This window comes from Wasmannia auropunctata, unplaced genomic scaffold (assembly GCF_000956235.1).
Source record: "Wasmannia auropunctata unplaced genomic scaffold, wasmannia.A_1.0 LD335844.1, whole genome shotgun sequence".
Taxonomy (NCBI): Eukaryota; Metazoa; Arthropoda; class Insecta; order Hymenoptera; family Formicidae; genus Wasmannia; species Wasmannia auropunctata.
This window is the reverse complement of record NW_012027046.1, coordinates 1,102,776-1,128,733: the sequence shown is the minus strand read 5'-3', so window position 1 is coordinate 1,128,733 and position 25,958 is coordinate 1,102,776. Positions and strand designations below refer to the sequence as shown.

Here is a 25,958-nt window from a genome sequence, read left to right as displayed (position 1 = left end):
TACGTATGGTATATTAGGATTAAAGTGGATCTCGCGTTGCGCTCCGTTCCCGGAATAAAGGGAATGCCACGATATTAAAGCCCGCGAGACAGGGAGAGCTACGGCGGTGTCCCGTCGGGTGCACGGCACCCCGAAATACCCGACGGTCCTTCGTTCCTACCTATACCTATCTACCTACCTACCTACCTACCTACGTGCCTACCTACGCGACCGACGTCCTCGCCCGACGTCCGCCCGCAAAAATCCCACCCGCTGTTAAAGGGTTCAGAAACGAGCAAGAGACGTCAGCGATGCTCGGACAATATACGAACGATTCGCTTCAGAAATATATTTAAATGTTTCCAGATATTTATTTTCAGACGGAAATACGCTATATATATCCGTGTCTCGTACTTATACCATCCTGCAGGTATCGATTAACGTTCGCATTTTCGAGCGTCGTTAAGTTCACTCGAAAGACGAGCTACGTATCTATAATAATGAAGTCGAAAACTGCAGATGAGAAAATTCTAAACGCGCAACCGCAATCGAAATTTACACTAATTCTACATTAAAGAAAAATATAATTATAATTATTGTAATGAAACAGTTTTACAGAAGAAAAAGTTTTTTTTCTGTAGACACTTCCAGTAGCCATTCGCTGCCGTTCGCTATCTATCATAGTGGTGACTCCGGGCGAGATGGTTCTACATCGACGACGTGCCCGCATGGCTTTGGAGAAAAGATAATGAACGTGGCGTTAGGTACGGGCCATGGCATGGGCCTGCATGTCGAAAAGTTAAGCTTCATTCGGGAAGTATAGTCTAACTCCCAGACGACCATAAGCGCGTCACGCCGCGCGGGCGAGCTCCGGGCGAAACGGCGGCCATCAGTATATCATAAATACATCGGCGCCGCGTCACGTGGGTCGTAGGTTACTAATGGGCGAATTAATTAATTATTAATTTATTCCCGCGTATTAATGGATACTGACGCGATTACGCGGGATGTATTTGCGTTACGATTAAAATCCGTCCGTTCGTCCCCCTCCCCCCTGCCCCGGATGAATTTTGCGCCGGGCATTTCCAAATCGAAAAATACTCCGGCCGATTGATTTTACGGCCGGTTAATTTTTTACGCCGGGTGCCGCCGCGCAAATCGAATTTCCTTATACACACGCGCGCCCGGGTCGCAGCTTCGGCGTCGCCGCAGCGATTCGCCGAAGCGACGCCGGGACGCCTCTGTGTCTACCCATATACCGCTCCCGGGCTGCGTTTTTAAACCTTCGACTTTAACGGCGGCGTTACGCGAGGGAGGTATGAGCCGCGCCTCCGCGTAAGTAAATTTTCGGAGCTTATTGATATCGCTGATGTAACGTTACGCGAAATTGTAACATAATTTCGTTAGTATTACGCTGCATAATTATACGCTAATGTAACGCTGTTTCCTCCTAATATAATGTTACAGCGTAATAAAATTCTTAAGAAACTTATACGTACATCATATTACGCGTAGCCGCGCGCGCAAGCCAGGAGAGAGAGAACGGGTTTATTCTACCATAAATAATTACGGTGCCGGCTAACATTCTCGCCGTGAATGTTATTATAATATACGAGACAAAAAAGGGGGCGGGGGGAGGGGGAGCGGTCCCATGGGTTGAGTCGGGGGCGCGATGAATTTGAATCAAATACGACTATAAATTGTCGCGATATGTCCACGTCGAAAAGTTCCGACTATATATACGCTACTTTCCGAAAAATATGTGCGTTTCGCACGGGTACGCGCCCTCCTAAATTTTCATTTACGATCAGTTGCGTTTCGCTAATACGTTGCTATTAGATAACTGAATTCTCAAGAATTTCACACGAACAGTCTTGTGGTGCAAACGAAAAAAAATTTTCGTTATCATCCTCGACAAACAGAAAACGATCTCACGATTAATCAATTAAATTTCATCGTCTCTGACAAGAAAACTGAAATATTTTTTCCGTCGATGGCTTTCGAAATGCGCAAATATCGCGACGGTCTCACGATTATTGTACATCTCGAAGCTCATCGAAGAGGAAAGAGATTCGTAGTCTTCCCGTTCACACGACGGAATGTATACCTAACTGTAACGCACGAGCGAGGTACAGTCGTCCCCCTGTGCTCTAATTAGGAAACGTTGGCATCAATATTCGATCGTATTATCGAGCAGAGACGCGATCGATATAACGGCAGGTTGTTTAGCGTCGATATTCGCCGTCCGCCGTCGACGCGATATCGCGAGATGTAATTTTTAACGGGGGACTCAATCATTTTTCGAAACGAATATCGGGTTACTGCCGCCCTCCTCCCCTTCCACCGCCACCTCCTCCTCCTCCTCCTCCCTTCACTCTGGTGTTTCCCCGGCGATTGTTAGAATATTTCGTTTACAGGCAAAAAAGTCGTGCTCTCCAGAGGCGAATGGGGTACCGCGAGTACTTCACTTTGCGGTACCACCATAGTGCTGCACTGTCGGGAAAACTTTGCCTCTCTCTCTCTCTCTTTCTCGCGAGAAAACTCGACATATATAATTTAATTCTCAACTTTTTTTTTCCTGTTACATTATTTATACAATCTTACGTATAACATTATTACTTTTATCGATCTATTTTTCATATTCGCATTCTCTTCTATTTTTTTTTCCTTTCGAAAAATGGCTTCCGCGGAAAACTCGCGTTGTTCAAAGCGAGTTCAATATTCTCTCTCTCTCTCTCTCTCTCTCTTTTTCTGCAACGTTCTATAAATTATATAACTTAAATTTTACTTATTCCTGCTACATTTTTCTTCTATACTTCTGTTTACCTATTTTTCCCTTATGCGACTTTCTCTCCAGTCCCGAAACTTCTCTTTCCCTCCCGATCGGCTTTTCTCAAGCTCGCGTTGCTCACGTAAATACATGTTTCCCTCAAATGTATTATATAATTCAGTTTTATTTATTTGTCGTTATTACAATTTTTCATATCTTCATTACGCGATCTATTTTTCAATCGTACATTTTTGCGTGTCTCTCGTTACTAAAGGGATCCCTCGCGGCTTGTTCCGTCCGCGTAGCGCCGGTCGCAAACGTCAATTCCGAGACGAAGGATACGCGCGCATGCTGCGCGCGCGCCGCTATCGCCGCGGAAAGTAATTTTGGCAATACATCTCCGCGGAAGTTTCTCCGGTTTTTGTTGCTCTCTGAAAAATGGCCCCGACTGATAACGCGGATACGGCACGCGCACACACGTACACACACACAGGGATGAAGATATTATTTCGTTATATTCCGCGTCACGCTCCTTCTGAAATTACGCTCGGGGCTACGCGCCATTTGTCTGTTTCTCTTTCCTCCTTCCCTCCCTTCCCCATCCTCTCTCTCTCTCTCTCTCTCTCTCTCTCTCTCTCTCTCTCTCTCTCTCTCTCTCTCGTTCCGCATCATTTGTACACGGCGAACGCGAACAAATACGCCGCATTATACATGAGCGAGGCGTTTGAGTTTCGGAGTCGAATCGAACGTATAAAACATTATATATAACGTTCCTATAGTAATTTCGATCGTTCCGTTTTTCCGCGACAGATTTTTTGCGACCCGATTTTTCTCAGTGGCGGAAATTATCCGGTGTGGAGTTTCGTTTGTTTGCCACGAATTTTTAATTTTCAACCTTGAATATAGATAAATCTTCACAATATATAAGCTTTAAGTTTGGGAATATATCGAATTAAAAAATTAATTTTTCGGCAGCCACCTAAAATTCTCGAAGAATAATTTGATAAAATTTTCCACAATTTTCGAAGGAAGATCTACTATTTTTGAGTAACTCGCTCTTCGATATGGAATATATGTATAAGACGGTGACGTACGGCGTCGATACATGTAACGCTTTTGCATATTCCACGGACATCAGGAACCTTTTGAATCCAAAGAAACGTAGGCGAGAGAGAGAGAGAGACAGGGAGAGAGAGAGAGAGAGAGAGAGAGAGAATCGCGCGTAGAAGGTAAAAATGATTAAAACGCGGTAGGCGCTATTTATTGGCAAACATGCAGTAACAATGTTCGATGTCGCCGATAATGCGTTGTTACGGGGTTACGAGGTTTACGCCAAAATACGATAACAATAAAATCACCCGTGGTTACCGGTATCGAACTCGATTACACTCTGCATCGGACATTGTGCTACCGTCCAATAGAACCCCGGTACAAATACTGATTTCGTGGTGCATGTTAATTGATCTTCTTCTATAGAGTAACAAAAAAAACACATACACACACACACGCATACACACACACGCAACAAATATATGTTTTTAATCGGAACGTTGGAAAGCTTAAATGATCAGGATTCCGATACGCGCGTTTGTAACTTTTTCCTAAAATATCTCGTGTCGAATAAAATTCGTCAAACATTAACATATACTTGAGAATCGGAAGGACCGAGTCTGAAAATCTTCGCGTTTTCTTTCATCAGAAGAAACCAGTAAAGGTGTAGAATCGTGATCATTTTCACATTAAATAAACGATCGTACGAGTATGGATAAATCTAGTTAAGTCGGAGTCCGTATGCATAAAAAGTGACATGTATATCACTCGTAAGCAGTTCTTACGTAAAAAGAAAGAGCTTCTTAATGCAATTTCGCATAAAACTACAAATCTGTCATTCAGTCACTGCGTTCTCCGACCGATTCGACCTGTTTTCCTGATTACAACGAGCGTAGACGCGCGAAGACTGGATAATGAACCTAATTCCGTCCGCATCTCAGACACTCGAGCGTAAGGAGCGCCTTCCGAGGAAGGCTCTCGGAGGAAGCTCGCCTCCTCGGGGAAAGCGAGCCTCATCCTCCTCCTCCGCGAGCCGCGCGCGGCACGCGCCGTATTTCGCGCGACGATTTTAATTTCGGCGAATTTCAAAGGCATTTTTACGAAGGACGGGAAGCGTCAGTTAAAGAGCACGGGGCCAGGGGGGATACCGCGCGGGGGGTGAGAGGGGGTGGGGTCGGGGGGAGGAAGGTGGGATGAGGCGGTTGGAGGAGAAAGAGGAGGGAATCGTCGATTGGCTTACATGCCACCTGTAGCACCGCGGGAATGCGGTCGACTCGCGCTCGTTGTGATATCGCTTAGAGGTCGGGAAGGGATTCATCAATAAAGTTTACTATTTTTCCGATATCGTTTTTCCAATTCTATAAATCGTCGTGTGCTCGGCCCCACGGCTCGTACACAGCAACCGCGCGCCCGCGTGTTGCACGTATATGTATGTATGTACGTACGCGCGGCGTATCCGCGTATATACACCCGCTCGCGCGCGCCTCGTTCGCGCGCTGCCATACACACGGCCGCGGCCGTGGAGCCCAGTTATGAATGGCCTACGTCGGTTGACGTTAATCTGCCACTTCATCTCTCTCATCCAACCTCCGCGCGCGCTCTCTGTACCGCGCCAATCTCACTCCATCCCGCCGCACCCTCTCCCCCTTCCTCCTCCTCCTCCTCCTGCTCCTCCACCTCCTCCACCTCCTCATCCGCCACCCTCACACGCGCCCGCCTCGAGCACCCCATACCCGCGCGCGCCCTTCCGCGTGCACTCCATCCCCCCAACCAATTGTTTCGTCGGGGGAGCAAAAAAAAGGAGAACGAGAGAGAAAGAGAGGGAGGAGGGAAAGAGGACGGAACGGAATAAAAAAAAGGAGAGAGGGCGAGAGAGAGAGAGGGAAATTCTGTCCCGACGAAAAAATGCTTCGGCCCGCGTCCATCCGTCCGTCGCGTTACATACGCGTGGCCACCAAATTAAATCGCTCGTTGTTTCGGTCGCACATCCGTCCGTTCATCCGTCCGCGTGCGAGAAAAAAAAAGGTGCGGGCGGCCGAGAGGGGAGGGGATGGCATTCATGGGGTATCTTGGAACGCGTGCGGACCGTTTTGCGAGAAAGCGCGCCACAGGTTTTTCCGCGATCTCGGACAGTCCCCGACCGTCTAGATCGCGGCCGCGTGTTCACAGTAGTGGATTTAAAACTCACCTTAGAACTGCAATACAGATGAGTCGCTCTTTCTTCTTTATCTACGAAATAAACAAATGAAAAAAAAAAATGATATTTTTCTGTAATCCAAATCTAAGCGTTTAAGTTCGTATTTAATAACGATTCTCTGGATTTTGCGTGAGTGGCATAAGTAAAACATTGTGCATATTCTTTAAACTTGCTGACGAAAAAAGAGAAGTTCATGATTTAAAGGCAAAATTGTTTGAAATGAAAAATGTTTAGCAATTCATGTTTGATTGTGTCGATTTCGCTCGTATAGAACAGATCTTTCCTAGAACATCATGCAGAATGTTATGCACAACGTATCTGATATCGCAATATTTAATTCCAATTTCCCTTCATCGCAATTCGTCTGAGTTAATTGTAAAATGATTTAGTGTCTGAAAGTTAAAAAAACTCTGGCGAATTAAGATTTCCTGTAACGCAATCCAATAATGAAATCTTACCGTTTCTGTATAACTGTACATTTCAAGCGAGCTCTAATCCCTCGTAAAATTTAATTTGTGGCCCGTTTACTAAAATTAATGTTCAACATTTCGGAATCATCCGCGCGACAGACTGCCGCCCGAGGGGAAATCATCGGACCCGGTCGTTAAAATTATAAGATCGAAACTTACGGTGACGTTCCTGTTTACTGCATTCGTTTGGCGAATTAAAAATTCAAGATCAGTGTCGTGCAAGCTGCTGGAACAAGAGCGCTTTCGCACGGTCCGGTTTAGCGATGTCGCCGATGTCGTTGGGCTGCGGCGGTAGTCCGGCAGTCGCTGCTGCTCTCCCGACGCGACGTCGAAGGATACCGATCGCTGTCCTGTAAGATTTATTTGACGACACGAGGGTGGAAAACGAGGGTAAGGGAGGAAACGCGGGATTTCAAAGGGAGCGCGCGATCATTCATTCGGTGTAAGGTTGAAGAAGGGGAGAAACTCGATCGGGAGGGAAACATTTCATTTTTAATTCTTGCGTTTTTTTTTATTCCCTTATGACTGACGAATAGTTACACACTATTTTGTACATGTGAACGATATTAAGACAACGAAACAGGGCGTTCTTCGGATTCGGATCGTACATTTCGTGAGCCGCACAGCGCGATAAAAAAAAGCGCTTCCTTCATTCTTCATAAACAATTTATATATTATTCTTTTAAATTTATGTACATATGTGATTTATGTAAAAAAAATCTCAGCACAAGACTATGATAAAGCCTGTGAATCAAATATTCATTAGGCCAGGGGATAAATTATTGATCCGTATATGAAAATTATGTAAGAATTTAAAAAAATTAAAAAATGTAAAAAGTGTAAAAATATATTATCTCTATGCGTATAAAGCATTTTCGTTTTAATCTTACGAACATTCCTGGATAAATCAATCCAGAAATGGAGAAATATATCGTTGTATATATATTGATAAAAAAGTGACATAAGTAAAAAATGACTTATCATTTTTTACTTATGTCACTACTTTCTTATTAGTGCAGCGATACGTGTAAATCCCCGATGTTTCACGATCGCGAGACCATAAAAAAAAGCATCGCCTTATAGGACTGGCTCCTTTAAAAAAAAAAATAGTCTTGAGTAAAAAGTAAGTATTACAGCAGTACATACGCATTTACCGCGACACGCGCACATACGTACGATCACGAGACGTATCACAATCACACGCGAAAGGTGTCGGCATATAGGCTAATTAAATTATACGTATAGTAATTACAAACACCTAGAGTCTCTTACGACTGACGTCGCACGCGTTCGCTCTTTAAAAAAATACGATATCTCCTACGATACATGTGCAATCCCGCGCGCTCGCGATTACACATGGGTGACGGAAATCAGCAAGTGCGTTAAATAACATATGCTTCTTATGTGTACGCATATAGATATAGGCGTGCACCCCGTAGAAGAATAACAATCGGCAGCGTTGAAGCGCGCGCTCGCGCGTGTACGTGATCACTTTAATTTCGCACAACTTATCCATCGTATAACGCGTTGGCTTGCTATTGTAATATTATAAACACTACTTGCATTTACGATCCATAACTTGGACAGACGAACCACGCGCGTACTCTTTTTGCGTTCCCCGTGTATACATATTCAATGCCATTGCGAAAAGTATTCGAGTACCGTAGGATACGTTCTTATCTAATGGCTTTTCACCGATTAAAAGGCCGACGTGAAAGTCGTCCCGTGCGCGATTTAAAGAAAAAAAAAGCGCTCCATTAGCGACGTATTAACGTCCGCCTCTGGATGCCCTGAAGATGAATAAAATGTGGCAATAAAATTATACTAACGTGTAACTGTAAATAATACTACTGTTTATAATACACGCTCGTTTTTCCGCGAGCATCCGTATAGAGGCACTCCTTTTGTAATAATGTATAAATCTCACTGTTACTCCTCCCAGCCCTCGTTCGCGCGTAAATAAATTATAAAAGAAGAATATTTTCTCACATTAAAGGTATATACAATTGGAAGCTGCAGCGTACATGGAATGTGAATAAAAAAATTCTTACATCTATACGAAAAATATTAAATATTACACGAATAAATGAAAATTTCCGTCTCCGACTTACTTTCCAATTATTCTCTCGACTCTCTGACTATTCAATCCTCGGACTCCATTCAGTTTTTCACTTCGTTTAAAAATTGTGCGTCGCGCAACGTAAAAGCGAAGCTTGGGCTCTCGCTGCGCTACAATATTGTACATGTACATAAAAAATTGCTCACCCTCGTTTTGGGTTCCGTCTGCGTACAAAGTGCATCGGGAAGGCTAAAGCTACGGGTTTCTTAAATAATGTAATCAAACTGCGGGGAAGGTAAGTGTAAATTACTGATAAGGACGAGAGCGGGAGCGCTTGAGACTCAGTCGGGAGAAGTCGGGTGGGGGGGGCGAGATTAAATATCTCGGGTGTGGACGATTACTAAGTCATCCCTCCTCCCGCCCGGTTGGATGATTATTATCCCGTGCGATTAACTGACTCGATACTGTCGTATAAGCCCCACGAGTTTCTTACATTATACATCGGATCGGTGTAGCATGAGTATCGGGGGGTGTAGGCACCGGGTTCCGCACGGATCGTCTCCGCATTCGCGTACCTGTAGCGAGCGTGCAACAATCAACCCCATGCAGCTCCCGTCACCTCGCACCTGCGAGAAACTACCAGCTCGCGATCGATGCGTCCGTGACTCTGATATGTGCATTTCTTTTTCTTTCCCTTCCCCCCTCCCTCCAGTGGAATGTAAAACGTTCGACTATTTCGCGTACTGAGCAATTTGTACGTTAATACGAAAATAAATCTCGCGCGTTCCGGCATTCGATCCCGGCGTCGAGAGAAACCACCACTAAAGCTCGCACGTCACACATACACGTACACATATTTCCCCTCCCCTTCCCCCCGATCGAATCAATCGCCTCGGAAAGGACGTTATTCCGAAATCCTTATTTCGTGGGAGCGAGCACGAAGAGCTCGTCTTTGCGTCGACAGAATCGTACGAAGCCACCCTGTCACTATCTTCATTCTGTTATCGCTCCTTTTATTAATAGCCGCTACGCAACCCGTTTGTGTTGCATGAACTCGCGCCTCACGCCGCGCCGCAATAAGATATTTTAATTATCTCGACTGTCCTCCTTCCGCAAATCAGCTGTTTCTCTGTATATCATTTTTCATTTCAGTTTATATGTTTACTTTATAATTAACATTTCACGTTCTTCCTTACTTTATATCTACATTCATCTTTATTATGCGTTCTATTATTATTATTATTATTATTATTTATCTTTATTACCTATCTAGTATAACTCTTCTGTATAATCTGTACAAGATATAGTGTATTTATATTCAGAGATACACATGTACGTATGTACGCACATGTACATATATGTATATATGTACCTGTATATGTGTGCATATTTTTTATATATGTATATACAGCATTAAGCTAAGTGTTATTAGCATTGAGCCGAGACAAGCTAATATTCGTTTTCATTAAATTGCTTGTCAATTTAATTCATGATATGTTTTTCCAGTGGAACTGTGTTTCAAAAAACCGACAAGAGCACAGACCGGAAATTCACGCGAAAAAATATTTTTAGGCATCCAAGATCCCGCCTTGATCCGCATATGATTTTCTTCACTTATTTCGGTTATTCTATGTCGAGGTCGATTTCACTTATTATTACTCATTTTTACATTGACCTGTAATTTTACTGCTAGTTTTATTACTAATATTGTCGGGAGTATTTTTTCCTCAGTATTTCTGTTTTGCTTTTTAGATTTTATTTTCATGCGTGTAAAGATAAAGTCTAAAATCAGCTGTCATTCATATCTTGAACTCTAGTATTATAAAAGTTCAAAAGCGAAATCTTATTGCCGACGCCTCGCCCATACGACCTTCTATGCAACCTATACTTCTGCTTCTGTACGTACGACATATGTTACAACTATTGTACTCAAGGAAGGTGATATTACAATTAATATTACTTAAGAAAAGATCAGGTACACAACGAAAATGGGCTATCGATCTGTTTTTTTGTTGTTTTTTGTTTTTGGAACGAACGAGTGGTTCGATCTTTTCCGTGAACGAATGATTCGATCATCTCGATTCTATATATATTCCCTCGTCCCCATCCCCGCCCCTGAAATCGTCCGCCCCTCGTCGTTCACGCGAACGACGTCGTTCGCGCGCTCATTCCCTCCAGTTCGTGGCGTCCTTCATCTCCCGACCCTCCGAGACGTCGACGACGTCGGTGGGAGCGAGCAGCTTCTTGGTGTTGTGCTTGCGCTGCATGTCGTAGCCGCCGCCGATCTGGCCGTTCTCCAGGGACTCGTTAAGGGCGTGCGTCGCGCCGGCATTGGCGGCGGCGGAGGCGGCGGCGGCGACGGCGACGGCGACGGTGCGCTCGAGGCAAAAGTGCCGGCACGACACCACCACGACGAACAGGCCGAACAGAAGCCCGAGGACGTCGCCAGCGAGAACGTCCCACCAATGATGCCGGTTGTCGCCCACCCTTGTCATCGAGCACGTAACGGCCCACATGGCTAGCAGACACTGCAGCCACGGTTTCAGAAACAACGTCCGATTCGGCAGACGGTTCTGCAGGTACCACTGTGTGCGGATGCGACAAAAGGCGAATCGTTTTTTTTTACAAAACGATAAAAGAAAACGGAAACGCTCGTATATAAGTATATATATATATATATATATATACACGTATTTGCAAGTTCTATTTTCGAATTATTCTGCAGGCAATGTTTTTTTATTCGGTATATAGCGAGAATGGAATGCGCGAAGAGGAAATACGATTCCGTAATACACTTTGGCTGAAGTTCTTGCCCTTTCGATTTTTTTTTCTTATTTCGCAGCGAGTTACGTATCTCCGAGAATTTATTTCGCGGCTCTCTCTCGTATTCGTCTGTCTGCCGCGCGCGTCCCGGCGAAAATCGATATGCCACCGGTGGATTTTTTTTGCGGATTCTTTCCCGTCGCGCTTGGATATACTGACCATCGATATCAGACCGGAAGTACTCGACGCTGACACCGCAGTTCTCTGTATTGCCAACGGACTGTCGAGCTTTACGGATAAACTGCTGGTTCGCGCGTTCTGGTTTTTTCTTTCCCGATTTATTTACGTTATAAAAAAAATAACCTGTCAAGGTTTTACGTTGTGAAAGAGAATTTTTCTTACCACTAAGAAGATGCTCGTGTAGACGGAGAGAGCCGAATGACCGGAGGGAAAGGACTTGCTGGAGTCATTGATGAACCACTTGGAGAACTCGGTATTCGTGCATGTGTAAGAATTGAAGTATCTGCGAAAAAAATTCGAAAACGTCTCTGTATTTGTTGTCTGGGATTAGGCACAGATTGGGATCAAATTTAAAACAAACGTTTTGAACAATTCTGAGCGAAATTCCAAATGCAGTTTTCATCGATACGATTTTACGAAAAATACGGACAAACGGATTACTTTATTTTACCGCGAATATATTTGAAGGCACTTGAATGATATAAAAAAAATTTCAGATAATATCTGGCAGCAAAATTGAACGTATCATAGAACTCTATATAACCGACTGCACGTATCTGAGCAGCGAGTCAATTTACCTTCCTCTCGCAATTGATAAATATTCTCCCACGCGATTATATAAAAGTACACGCTTTTTTTTACATTAAAAAATAGATCTGATAAAAATAGTTGATAGAAAAACGTGCATGCCGATTCGTTCTGTGACACGCGTATAAGTGAGTAAGTAACACAAGAATCCGCTTCGTGTTTTATCTCTCGGTATGCTGCGAACTTATGCAATTATACGTAGGTGCCCGGCATACGTATTTCCTTCGTTTTTCTTTGCCGGAGCCCGCGTCGCGTAACAGGCCCACGAACACGCCATTCGTGTCCACCGGGCTGCCTACGCGCCAACGACGAATAAAGGTTCGACCCGATTGCGCCTAGGCGGCAAGCCAGCCAAGGGACAAAGGAAAGAGGAGGCCGGGGTGCTTACTCATCGGTGCAGTTGACCGCCTCGCGCGGTTTGCACGTGTCGAGAAAGTGCGGCCGCGGCTCGCCGATCAGGAGTTTCATGATCTCGATGACGAACGTGAGCGACGTAATCCCCGAGCCGTAGTGTCCGTACCAGCGCCAGATTTGTCTACCCCGGGTAGAGCCGTAACACGACGCGCTCTCGTAACTGTCGGCAGAATAGCAGAGGTATTCCGCGATCCATATCTGAAATATCGATCAAAAAGGATCCTTGTGTAATGTGAATTCCGGGCTGTTCTCGCGTTTCAATCAAGCTGAATCGAGAGAAAAAAAAAAGGATTATGGATCTCCTTTTCGCCATATGTTGTAAATTTCTTTTTGTATATTGCCACTCGTTCCGAATAGTAGAAATTGTTATAAAATATATAGGAGATATATATATATATATATATATAGAGAGAGAGAGAGAGAGAGAGAAATATATCCCCTTACTCTTTAGTTTTCTTATTACTAAATAATTCGATCGTCTTATAAGTTAAGACTTCACTGGATTCTTGCATCAAACTTTTTAGTTCTAAATAAAAAAATATTTCTATAATAAAATTTAAGAGTATTATTCCACGGCTCAATATCTTAGAAAAAGATAACATATATACCATATATATATATATATATATATATATATATACATATATATATATATATGTATATATATTAGGCAGTCTAATTCGCTAACCTAAAATGCTTATAATTTCAAAATTATTAAAGCCTCGATATTTTGGTATTAAAATTTTTGTTTTTAAAGTAATTTCAGGAATCTATTTTTAAGCGTTGTCTTTATGGGACACTATATATAGTAGTTAATTTAGTCTGAGACTGAATTACATTTCCGTTTTACATAAAGATAAAGAAAATGTAAATCGTAAATTTAACACTTAACTGAAATAGCATTATTTGCATAAAGCACGTTCAACTTAAAATATCTTTCATAGGCGACTTATATGGAGCTTGAACAACAATTTTTTTTCCACGAATTTAGTACAAGATTAGAAGGAGCAATATAAAATAAAATATGTGAAACATAAAGTGCATACCACTATTAAAGGCAGGATGATACTGAGGCTTAGCAATAGTGCAAAGGAGATTGTGTCACCCGTAAATTTAAACGAGATCTTCGGGTCGTTGCATAAGAAGCCGATCTGCTGGTACGGTGTCGTGTTGAATTCCAAGATCCCCAGGAGTACACACACTAGAAATGCAGCAAACAGTCGCGAATTAGAATAGATAAACAACAATTTATTGATTCTCTCAGAATAACCTTCCCCCATATCTCGCACACACAACTCTGCGATACAATATTTTTAAAAATACTTAAAAATTAATTAATACTAATTTACAATCTAGTCAGTAAAACTTACACAACCGAGCGAGAATATTAATCTTATACATACATATATATGTATAAAATCTGATAATAGAAGTCTCATAAATCAAAAGTTCACATATTTACAGGATTCACGTATACGTAACTGGATATCGCATTATCAGGAAATTGCGACTTCTCTCTTCTGGAGGAAAATTTTGCGAAACTTTTCCTGCTACGTATTAGTACTCCTTAATAATTCTAACGTTCGTTTCGGATGAAAAATACTTCATAGCGTAAGTCCACAATAATTTGCATTGATAATCTCTCTGATAAGTCAATCACGGTCCTTCATAAATCAATTTGTCTTATGAGTAATCACGGAATGAGTCGTTTAAATTCCAACGAATTGCGTAAGAGATAAATAAGATTTCCGGAACGCGCAAACGCGTCGGCGATCGCGCAAACGTAGTCAATGTACCATGTCGTTTCGAATTTCCGCAGACAGGCGAAGACGTTTTTTTTTTTGCGAGTTTCGCACGAATTTCGCGGTCGCAGCTTAAAAAAAAGAAGTCTGTTCTTTCGAGTTAGCATGCAAGATTAATGTGATGCATTTTTTTGACGTATCGTATAAGATACGCATGATTCAATACAGTCGATTATATTGAAAGTCTATATAAGTTCACGTTACGTATTACATACATATAGATATACGTACTGTATAGATTTTCAGTATTGTCAGTACATTTCCGGAACGCTAAGCCGTCGTGATTAGAGCGCGATCGGATAATTTATAATCAAGATAATGCGCGCACGCGCGACCGACCACTACCTTATCTGCTCTATATGTACTCATCTATATTCTGTGTTTTTTTTTCTCTCGTACGCACCGACAGCGAAGTAATTGCGACGAAACCATTTGATCGTCCGCAGACGTGACGTCACCTTCCGTCTCTCCTCGGCTCTCCCGTCTCTCTCTCTTCCGCTCTCGCTCACGGTAGAAGGCTTTTCCTCGCGACGGAGCATCGTCCTGTCATCGACGAGCGGACGATCGCGCATCTCGCGAAAGGATGGAAAACGTCGTTCCGACGACGGACACCGCCATGTACACGGCTCGCTCGTCCGTGACGCGACGAGCGTTCTGACCGCGAGGTCCGCGACGAGGAGTCCGCACGTCACGTTATCATTGCGCGATTTAGCGCGCGTGCGCAGTCGAGACGCGCGCGAGATCACTGCATTTCCAATTGCCGCGAAAAATATTCTGTCCTTTCGAAGCAGCGGGTGAAAACGGTGGGAGGAGATAAACGATTGACCCGGGTTTATGACATCCATGTTTAGACTCGTGATTTATAGATAAGTGTATTGATCCGATAGACACGCAAAGTTTTGCAAAGAAAAACCTCTGTAAAATCAAGCGAAGTCTCCGCAATCTTGGATTTCAGCGAGAAACTTTTTGGAGCACACATTTGAGATTTTCAGGAAAAATATGATTATATAAAATACAAAGTAAAATGTAAATAAGTATAAACCATACGATGAAGTGTTTAAAATCTTAATAAGTTCATAACTCTCGAATCTATGCGTATCTTCAAATATCAGGAGATTCGATATTAGGCTATGTATATTATACGCGCTGACGAAATCAAATTTAGCCGAATTTCAATACATCCGGTCATAAATATTAGATACTCAGGGATATTGGTTTGGCGCGTATAGCGTGCACGCGAATATCAATAATATAGTCGTTCGGTGAAGCGAACAATGGTTCAGTCAATTATCTAAATGATAATTCTATAGGTAAATTATGCCAATATACGCGTCAATGCATACACATCTGTAATTTTATTAAGCCGTTGACGGCATGTAACGTATCTATCGATCTGTTGTTCGCATTTGTTGTAATTGTAAAATCTGTAAACATGAAAGGCGGTACCTGATATACAATGTTATACCGGAAGCAATGTACTCTATACAAATACTGATTATCCATTAAAAGTAGGGATGCCTCATATCAATTACGATGTATTCAAGTAGGAAATTTGTCAGTAAAAAAACGCAAGGAAGTAACACCGGATTACTCATTCTGACGCTGATATTTCAGGCACCGCATGTTCCACAACAAAGGGATTTCCATTATGGTTACGAAAAAGATTTCTTAACGGATGTACGACGATTAGCAAAGTGACAGCTCAATGATATTGTGACATCGATGGATAAGTTATTGTAGGTAAATTACTATGCGCAAACTCCCTTTCTCTCTTTCTTGTGCAAACATATACATGGCGTATAAGAGCATCAGAATTGCAGTAAGGGTTTGGCGAACTGGAATAAGGGATGCAAAGGCAGCTGTAAAACAGAAGCGAAGGTCTAAAGAAAGGTAATATTGTAGAATACAAAAATGTTTTTAGCCAGTGTCGTATGCATGAATCTAATAAATCCAAAAGAATTAATTATTAATCTTAAGTGTCTTCAGAGCTTTGCCAGAATTCTGAAGGTTTCAAGATTAATAATTAAATTATTTAGAGTTTTTAGACACATTAAAGTATATTATGTAATACGTGCGATCTGATAATATGGTATGTATATTGTAGCTATGCTGTGTATTATTATGGTTTACCTCAAGGCAAACTTTGCCGTTAAAAATTGTGTTAATGATAACACGTATACTTATAAGTAAAAATTTTTAATGACTTAGGCTTTTTCAAAAACAAGTTGTGTAAACATCAGTCACTTTTATTGCGCAAGTAGGTACGTAAAAGAGATGAACGGCGAGACCGACATCCGCCTTCAAAAAATTAAATTTTTTCCCCGCAATCATATTACTAAGAATGCTTCGAGAAACAACGATTTCTCTCTGTGGACTCGAAAATGCGTTTTCCACGTGGGAAACTTCATAAGTTTTGGCTCCGTCAAGCGCGAGTGCGCCCGCCACGTGTCGCTCGTAGCCTTTTTGTTAGATAAAACGCGCACGTTCGGCGCGTAATCCAATTAGTCGCGCAAGGCACAAAAAAAAATAATGTGCTACCTCACGCGCCGAGTATCGTGTGGTAATTACGATTTTCGCTTACGTAAAAAAAAAGCGAGTGATACGAACGCTCCAAAGCTTAATTTATATATAAAACACATTTTACGCCTTGTACATTATCAATAAACAATAAATAATATAAAAAAATTATGCCGTTTTTACATAATATAACATTAAATACAACGTGATATTATCCGCGATATCATTGCAACGTTTATTTTCTTAAAAATGACTATACTTTTTTACATACTTAAATTTGGTTCTTAATTCCATTTTTTAAAGAGACGCGTTAAGCATTTCATTCCAACATTTACATTCCATTGAATCGTTCCATTGAACAGTTGTCTTCTGCAGAGATCAATTGTTGGAATGTTAAAAAGATTAATAATAATTTTATTCGTGCAGAATTTCGTTTATCGACTTGCCATCGAAAAATGTAAAAAATAAGCTTGTCAAGAATTTATGTCAATGCGTATTATTTCGTCCGGAATTATTGCTTTTATTTGTAAGTATAAATGTGTGACGGTCGACATGTGCTAATAGACTGCTTGATAATTACGTATTCAAATTGTTGAATTATTTATTCGATTTTTGTAGAATCTTTCTTGACAATTTTAATTGCTTAAGGATTTGATGAAAATCAATATGATATAAATCATTTTGCACATTTTTTTCTTAGATAGATATTTGCGCATTTTATATCTCCGTCTAGAATAATCAAGTATAATCCCACAGTTCCAGACTTCAAAATCATAAATTTTTATAAGAGGTAATTAAGTGTTTATATAACTGTAATGCGATTAAACGATTTAAATTTCATTTTATAAATTAGAATAATTTACGCTGAATATTACGAGATAAGATAGAACTATGCATAAGAAGATAAAAAACAAGTGGGGAGCAATAAAAAATTAGTATCAACTGAGCAAAGAGTTAATAATAGAATACTAACCTGCAGTATGCTTATTGTTCGCAAACATATTCGTAGTAAACAGTATGCTTATCATCGTTGTAAATGTAAAATCAATGTAAATAAAACTATAGTGCTAAGTCTTGTAACAGGCGCGTAAATAATCAATATAATTTTTATCAATTATTCCATTAAACACATATATATAATTTAGTATTATTTTAATAACTTGATATAATAAATAATATTGTAGCATAATAATATATTGTTTTTTAATGCAAAATTCACCAAGAATCCAGAGAATGCGCTTAAATTTCACGTGATGTTGATGACGAATCCACTAAAAATTCTCAGAATCAATTTAACAATTTAACAAGGTATATGAATCTTTCACTACGCAAATCGAAATTGACGCGTTTCCTATTTATCCTAGAGATAGATTTGGCCTGAGTCATCTTATTATAAAGTTAAATATTCAGCGTCATTATGAGCAATTAAAATTCATCGAAAAAGATTCTGCGAAACTCGAATAAATCATATTATGTTACACGCAAGTATCTCTCTCTCTTTGCGTTAAATTAAAAAATGGAGTTTACCAATCACTAAATTACCGAAACAGCTACGTTTGAATAATCCGAATAATAATGCTGTTGAATACACACATATGAATGTATAATTCTTCCATTTTCATTTTTATATGGAGATAAAGCTCATCAAATTACTCGCAGCGAATAAATTATCTTCGATCAGAGAAGCAGACAAATTCGGGAACCTGATCAAATATCCGTCCAACCTGATCAAATGTCACCCTCGTTTTCTTTGCAATGCATCTCCGGATTCGCGGCAGCCTTGATCTTTCGCGTCCACGAGTAATTATTGCTATCATATATAACAAGACGAACGAGACGAGCAAATTACGGAGATTAAGTGCCCTTTGTCACACTTTCGCGATGAGGGATGTCTCATCGTGGCGGAGAGAAAAACGAGTAGACGAGGGAATTGCAACGTGTATCGTGATTCATTCCTAATGTATTTCGACGTGTAGCTATGTAAGCCGAGAAACTGTGAGATATTAACTCGACACACTGAAGATGTTCTTCTAAAAATTTGATCACGTATATTTATATGTATATATGTAATCAGCTGTAGCTGCGAGATCATCGAAGTATATAAATTAAAATGTGTGTGTCAAGATCTATTAATTTTATTATTTATTAATCCTTTTTTTGTCTGGCAATATTTATATTATTACGTTCTATTCTAATAATTATTTTACGATCGTAAATATGCATGTCATATTCCACATATATTATATTTTATTATATATTTATCATTCTATTTTGTAATTGTATTTTTTAACATCACACTCACACACGGAGAAGTCACTCTTTTCTCGGCTAATATTTAAAAAATTATGCTCTCAGTACGCAGCTCGTTATAATGTTCCACTTCGCGGATCTGGCTTGCCGACGGACGACCGTTAAATCGCATGATCCCGCATCGGTTTCGTGATCAAGAAGATGGACCGGACCAACGTTTTAACTTCTACGTGATCCGGTCGGTCCAGCGTTGTATTAAACGTGTGTGCGTGCACATTTACGTCCCTAGGACGATCCCTAAACTCAAATTAGTCTTGAGTCTCTCCTTAATCCGAGCCTGACTAATCGTGCGTGTCGCGCTCGCTGCATATGTGCGTGCCAGAGAGAGGAACGGGCGACGAGTGGCATACATCTGTACGCCACAAGCGTTGCGGGGGAGAACACAACACCCACTAGTGTGACGTACACGGCTGCACCGTAATCATTTAAGAGGTTAAAGCCCCGTTTGATATTTCGGAATACATATTTTTTTCTCCTGCGAAAATCTGTGCAGAGTTCATTCGCGACACGCGACTGAGAAGCAGCGACTGAGAAAAATAGAAGAGATTAAAGATCAGTCATCACCGCTGAAAGTAACATTAATTTAAAATTAACTTATTCAATTTTAGCGATTTTATTCTGAATGTAGGAACGGATTTCGATAGATCGAGTAATTAATCTGAGGCGTTTTATACGGTCACAATTTTTAAGTCCGAATTTATTTTAAATATCTTACAATATCTCATCGCACGTCTACACGCGTCGGTGTCTCACAGCCGTAATTGTATTATTTTATTTTCCGATCAGTCGCCAGATCTGTCTTCGTTAAAGCCTATATCTATACCTTTTTTCTCTCTGTGTTTACGCGAGGGTATTTAAATTTTAAGCTCTGTACCATTGTTTTCTCTTTATCGGCGCTTATAGTTTCTAATAACCTTTAAGATTTGAATTTACCTTGTCATTCGGCGCGCACGATATTACAATTACATTTTACTAAGTTGCATGCCACGGGAAACCAATGCAATTCAATAAAAATTTTATAAGTCCGAATTCACGCGTCGTTATTTTCCTGCCTATATGTCAATGGACCTAACTGTATGTTTGTCTCGTTATTTGTCAGACGTTATGTTATCGTTTCTTTTCTGCGACCGAATTGCTGATCTGTTTCGCGAATTGTTACGTGCTGTGACGCAACGACGCCACACGTTATCTATATAGGTCCTATTTATAAACAGAGGTTCTAAAGAGATCATATCCTAGCGAACCTATTACATCCTATAATAAACCTAGTCGAAGTAAACTATAAGTGATCTCAGGATCCCTCCTGACCCACTTATCTTAAAACGCCTAAGTCCTAAAACACAATAGGTGTAGTAAGCCTTAAGCCATAAGAAACTGATCAATTGTAATCGACAATTGGAGTAGTGACGATGCAATCGCCACATAATATTTACTTTTCGTTTATAAAATGAACTTGACTCTTGTCAAACTAGAATCATTAAGATTAAGTAAATCTGATTTGAAATAATTTATTGTACTATAAGCATACATAGAATGAAGAAGAAATGCATACAATTTCGTTGTTCTTTTTTCTTAACTTTTTGGCACTTTTTTGCGAATCCCATTAATCAAGATGACATTTTATCAAGAGAGATATATTTTAGTTTCCTGCATAAAGATAAAATCAATCTCAATAAATGTATATACTATATAGGGGACACGTCCAACTTTCATTATGATTCGCTCGAAACTTAGTACGTTACTTCGGATGCTCTTTCCACATATAAGAGAGATGCCCATTAAATAACATTCGTACGCTTGTATTGTCGCATACCGTGCTTAGAACGAGCTCATTGCCATCATTACGCGACAGATGCACAGGGGTATTTAAAGCGGCACACTCGTAAAAATTCTAATTAAACACCCCGCCCGTAATATATTGCATTACACAAAGCGGCACACCCGTAAAAATTCTAGTCAAACACTCGTCCGTAATATTGCATTACACAGCTCGTGGTTTCCCTGTCAGGCTTCATTACACGCGTGGTTTCACCCTGTGGCGAATGCGCTTCCATGCAAAAGACTGCACTCGTACCGCATAAGCGACAGAAAGAAAACGAAGGGGGGAAAAAACCGACAAGTACCGCGGTCGGAATCCGATTCTCGCGTTTCTATTCCGCGTCTGTTATTCGCGTTTGATTTCGTATCGAATAACGATTGATTAGAAAATGACCGAGAGTCTAGACAGAGTTAATCTTGACAGACGCAAAAGCTTTATCTCTTCTCTCTTTTTTTCAATGCGATATATAACATTATATTAATTAAATATTTTAGTTTATACAAGAAAATCGATGAAGCGATATAATGTATTAGAAAAATAGATCCAACAATTTTCCATCTTTCACAAAATTATAAATATCAATAATGTACAGTCCAAAAAATAAATGTTTGGATGCGATAAAATACGGAAAATATGAAACAATAATAAAGTTGTATTATTAGAACTTTTACATCTCATTCAATTTCTCCGTATTTTAATTTCTCATTTATAAATATGCGATATCTTTTGATGTTTTTTTTTTTTCGATCAAAAAGAAAGTTATATCACAATTTCACAAACGAGATAGTTGCCAGCGAGAACGCTCGCGATTAAATTAACTACAATAGCGCGCTAGTTTCCGCGAAGTTTCGCGCTTTTAGCCGTTCAGGAAGAATGCGCGGCATGTACACTTCCGACTGTTCACGGTTTGCTTGCTAATGCAATAACGCCAGTCGCGTCAGTTAACAAGCTAACACTTCCTCCCGTCGGGTAAAGACATGCACATTCGCCGGTCACGGAATATTTATGGGGCTAATAAAAGCCATGCTGCGCTCAATTAGCGAAACGGGCTTTAAATACTAGATTCGGCAAATTGGCTATCATATAGGCGTTACCGGAGTAGGCAGTGGTGACTTGCATCGAGCAAGTAACCGCAAAATCTATATAATATGAAATTTTCCAAACGTTAAAATGGATAATATACGGTGAAAAAGCAACGTTAATGAGTCTTTTCTGAAAGAAATCTACTATAGCTGTGGATTTTCATGTAAAAATCTGAAAATTATCAAATATGTGTATGCGGATAATCCTCAAATTCATTTTATGGAATTTTCGATATAAACGTGAAATTACATTCACATCGAGAACAATAAATAAAACTCCAAAATTCAATTTACGAGAATTACGTAACAAAATGATTATTTTCGCAATCTTTAATCGCAAATTTCGTAAAGCGCGTACTCGCGTATCGATAGATAAATATTTTCACTTATTGTTAATGGAATACTGAGAATTACTGAGATTATACAAGTTTTTGTTCGAAAAATAAAAAAGTAATCTCTTCCATACGGAAGCAAACGAATAAAATCGATTTAAATATTTGCAGGATTGCTGCACAAATAATGTACTCGTACAATTTCCCTTGCTACTTCCCTTCATCGTCATTTTTGTTAACTTAATTGATTTTTGTAACTTACTAATCGCTGACGATATAATAGTTACAAAATATAAAAAAAAATAAACGAAAACTAAAATATTACATAAATTGACATAAATGAGGAAAGTGATTGTTCATTATATCAAATTTATAAGTGAAATTAACATCCCATTTTCAGAATTTTATTATTATAATATAATCAAATAGTTTTATAACTCTTCCCTAAAAAAGAGTTTAAAATAATTCAAGATAAACTGCTGAGATTTAAAGCAAAAAAAATATGAGAAAAAACGAGATATCAACTTTACGTTTTCGTTAATGGAAATTGATTAAAATTTTTTCTTATTTTAATCAGAAGCGACGTGATCAGTTGTGATATTTTTTTCTAGCCGTTTTCTATCTTTTCGGACTTCGTCTTTTTAAACTTAAAAAATTCTTTTTGAAACATATTAAGAATTTTCAAACGTTTTAAGAAGAAGAAGGGAATTTATCGAACTTCTGTAAATAAAATAGTACTTGGAGATTCAAGCGATAGACATAAGAATTCGGAACTTACTCAATAACGCCAAGACCAGATCTACCATGAATATCCAGCGAAACGTTTTCCTGCAGACACTCATGATTTTTTCGGTACGGGACGCCGTTACGCTGTTCTCCGCGATTTCGTCTGTCAACGTTATAGTGCTGCACCTCGCTAACTGCTCTGTAGAGCTCTAAAAAAAAAGATTTATCGAAAGATTGACATGGATATCAAGATGTACAAATATCAAATTGCGATAAGCGATGACAACACGCAGATTAGTTAGTTAGCACGCACATCTTCCAAAATATCATGTTTCACATCATGTATATTTTATTATACAATAGCATTAAGTAATGCTATATCTCGAAATAATATTCTATTTTCGATACATTGTATTATTTAGATGATCAAATTGGTCGGCCGGCTATACAATGTATATATAATATATATGTATAAGTCAAATTTGTTGCCCGCCTTTATATATGACGATCTCATCAAAGTGCAAAAGACGGGGTGAGTTTTCTAATAACGCGCGTGTCGACGGATTGAGTAACATGATACACGAGTGTTGCCGCATGCCGATCCGCGATATACGGTCGCATCGGTTTTCCACCGCAAACCGCAAGTCGTGCGAGATGCAAGCGGGTTATTTTTTTTTCTCTTTTTTTTTTAACGTGGCGGTGCGTTTTTCGTAAAGCGATCCCCCGTCGACGGATCGCCCGTTTCGAAAACACGACAACTTAATCGAATTACGCTTTGTTGGAAAACATGAAACAGCTCGTTACACGCGTTAACCGTAGGTATCACCGTCGTGTTTATCATCCATATCTATGTTATCACCAGAAGAATTTAAGTAGTAATTTTTTTTATCGTAGTCTACGTATTAAAATTGTTAATCGCTAATAGGAAATATAATATTTTTGTCGCTATAAATAATAGCGATTAACAGATCGCAGACGTCCGGAATTGTATCACGCTGCTTGAACGTTCAACAGGAACCAACCTCTTAACGGCTTCTAACCGCCCTTGGCATACTTGTCGCCCCCAAACATTAAGCTTTGTTATATCTAAATGTTCTGATACGATATTACGAAACGATGGCTTTACCATGTTACGTTAATATGAATATTAATTCCAGCACGATTACTTCAGCGTGAGAAAACCGTAAATTTTTCGGAGACGTAAATCTAAAATTTTAGAACAAATTTCAAACAGTATAATATATTTTATTTATATACAATTTTGATATATTGTTGATTATATTACAAAATTTAAGAGTTATTCTCAAAAAAGGGGAAGATTTATACTATATTATCACAATCATTAATTTATACGAAATGACGAAATTCTTAGCAATAAACAGATATACCGAACTATTTTAGAATGTCGATTAAAATAATCGAAATATTTAACATTTCTGTGGGAATAAAACTGGATGCATATAGTGCTTAATTATACCTTCTAAATCTCGAAAAACGGTGAAACGTGTACAAATAAGGTACTTCGTAGCGGAACACGCGCGGAAAAGGAGAAAACACAGTCGTTATGCGTGTACGTGAATCATCATTCTCTCAAACAAACAGAAACATTGCCCTTGGATTTCCTGCCGCCAACATCGCAAAGAAATTATTTCGACCACCTGTTGGATCCGCGGCTTTCTTTTACAGCCTATCCCGTTCTCGCAACTGTAAATCACTCCAACCCAAGATCATTTTCTCTACTCTACCTTGGCGGCAAAACAGCGTGATCCATGGGTTCGAATGGATTTAATGCGTTCTTCCGGTGGAGAAAAAAGGAAGCAAATACGTAGGTTGTGGATGTACGGAGCGTTCACTATAAGTAGTAGTAATAATCACGGGTGAGGCTAAGGCAGTCTCTATCACCTGCCTCTAAAGAAAGTTTCTCTGTGAATGCCTCTCCTCGTTTTTTAATCAATCCCAGCCCAGAATGACGCACAAAGTTTATGAGATATATATATATATATATAGCTTATCTTATTTTCTTCTATAAAATTTTGAAGCTCAAGAAATATGCAGCCTCTTCTATCTTTTCTATCTTTTGTAAGTTAGCGCTGTCTTCACTTTCTATCCCACATAATTGGCAATGCTCAGCAAGTCTGAGTTCGAATAGACGAGTTCTGAGAATCCCGTAAGAAGACCATTATCAGTTTTCCATATATATTTGTCTCCATTTATTCTTAAAAATGTTTTCATTCTATTTTCAAGCAGCAGGAATATAGTTTCCTGTTTGAATTATTTGCAGCCACTCACGGCCTCTCAGAAAGTTAGGTGCTTCCGGTCTAAGTAGCTCTTGATAATTTTTTTTACCAAAGCAAGGGGGACGCCGACAGTCTGTCCAGTCCGAGTCCATCTGAGTTCTCAGCTTTACCAGGCCATCCGCCACTTCATTGCCGGGTGTAGTGCTTTGATTAATTTTACTTGGAAATTGTACACTCTCGTTTAATATACAAAGCGTCTCGTAAAATCTACGCGAAATCTCAAAAGCCATTTTCAATGAAAAATTCAGAATATAATATTTTTTTCGACTTTTGAATCTACAACTATATTGTAATGTTTAAATAAAATTTCTGTATTAAGGTCAATTTAAAATTGATCTGAAAATCCAATTTTGTGTTATATGCGATGTAATATGACTTTAAATTATCTATAATTTGAATTTTGAATTTTAATCAAAATTTTACTAAGAAAATAGATTGGTTTTTTTTTTCTCATTTAAGGTGGTTTTATCGCTCAACGCCAACTCGATAGTGTCACGTTGTCACATAAACGTTACACAATCGCACATGTACAGTCTATGCAAA

General features: G+C 39.7%; 3 protein-coding genes across 5 annotated transcripts in view; 1 reads left to right on the top strand and 2 right to left on the bottom strand.

The window, feature by feature from the left end:
- LOC105455819 overlaps window positions 1-7,685 on the bottom strand; it is a 20,051-nt gene extending 12,366 nt beyond the window's left edge. The window contains exons 1-3 of the mRNA XM_011699446.1: window positions 7,643-7,685; window positions 6,626-6,816; window positions 5,988-6,028 (exon numbers count right to left, since the gene is read on the bottom strand). Of these exons, the coding sequence (XP_011697748.1) occupies window positions 5,988-6,028; window positions 6,626-6,816; window positions 7,643-7,685 (275 nt within the window). The remainder of the gene's footprint in view (window positions 1-5,987; window positions 6,029-6,625; window positions 6,817-7,642) is intronic.
- Window positions 6,956-25,958, bottom strand: part of LOC105455803 (lipid phosphate phosphohydrolase 1-like) — a 27,149-nt gene continuing 8,146 nt past the window's right edge. For 2 of the 3 annotated variants that reach the window (XM_011699410.1, XM_011699408.1), the window contains exons 2-6: window positions 23,171-23,327; window positions 13,577-13,731; window positions 12,505-12,728; window positions 11,691-11,811; window positions 6,956-11,110 (exon numbers count right to left, since the gene is read on the bottom strand). In XM_011699410.1, coding sequence (XP_011697712.1) covers window positions 10,691-11,110; window positions 11,691-11,811; window positions 12,505-12,728; window positions 13,577-13,731; window positions 23,171-23,327 — 1,077 coding nt within the window. In that variant the 3' untranslated portion in view covers window positions 6,956-10,690. Of the gene's footprint in view, window positions 11,111-11,690; window positions 11,812-12,504; window positions 12,729-13,576; window positions 13,732-14,735; window positions 15,013-23,170; window positions 23,328-25,958 lie in introns of those variants that run through there. The other variant, XM_011699409.1, reaches the window with a different exon arrangement.
- On the top strand, window positions 16,042-16,984 carry LOC105455804. The gene is made up of 2 exons (XM_011699411.1): window positions 16,042-16,222; window positions 16,594-16,984. Exons 1-2 carry the CDS (start codon window positions 16,083-16,085, stop codon window positions 16,826-16,828), a joined length of 375 nt encoding a protein of 124 aa, XP_011697713.1. The 5' UTR covers window positions 16,042-16,082; the 3' UTR covers window positions 16,829-16,984.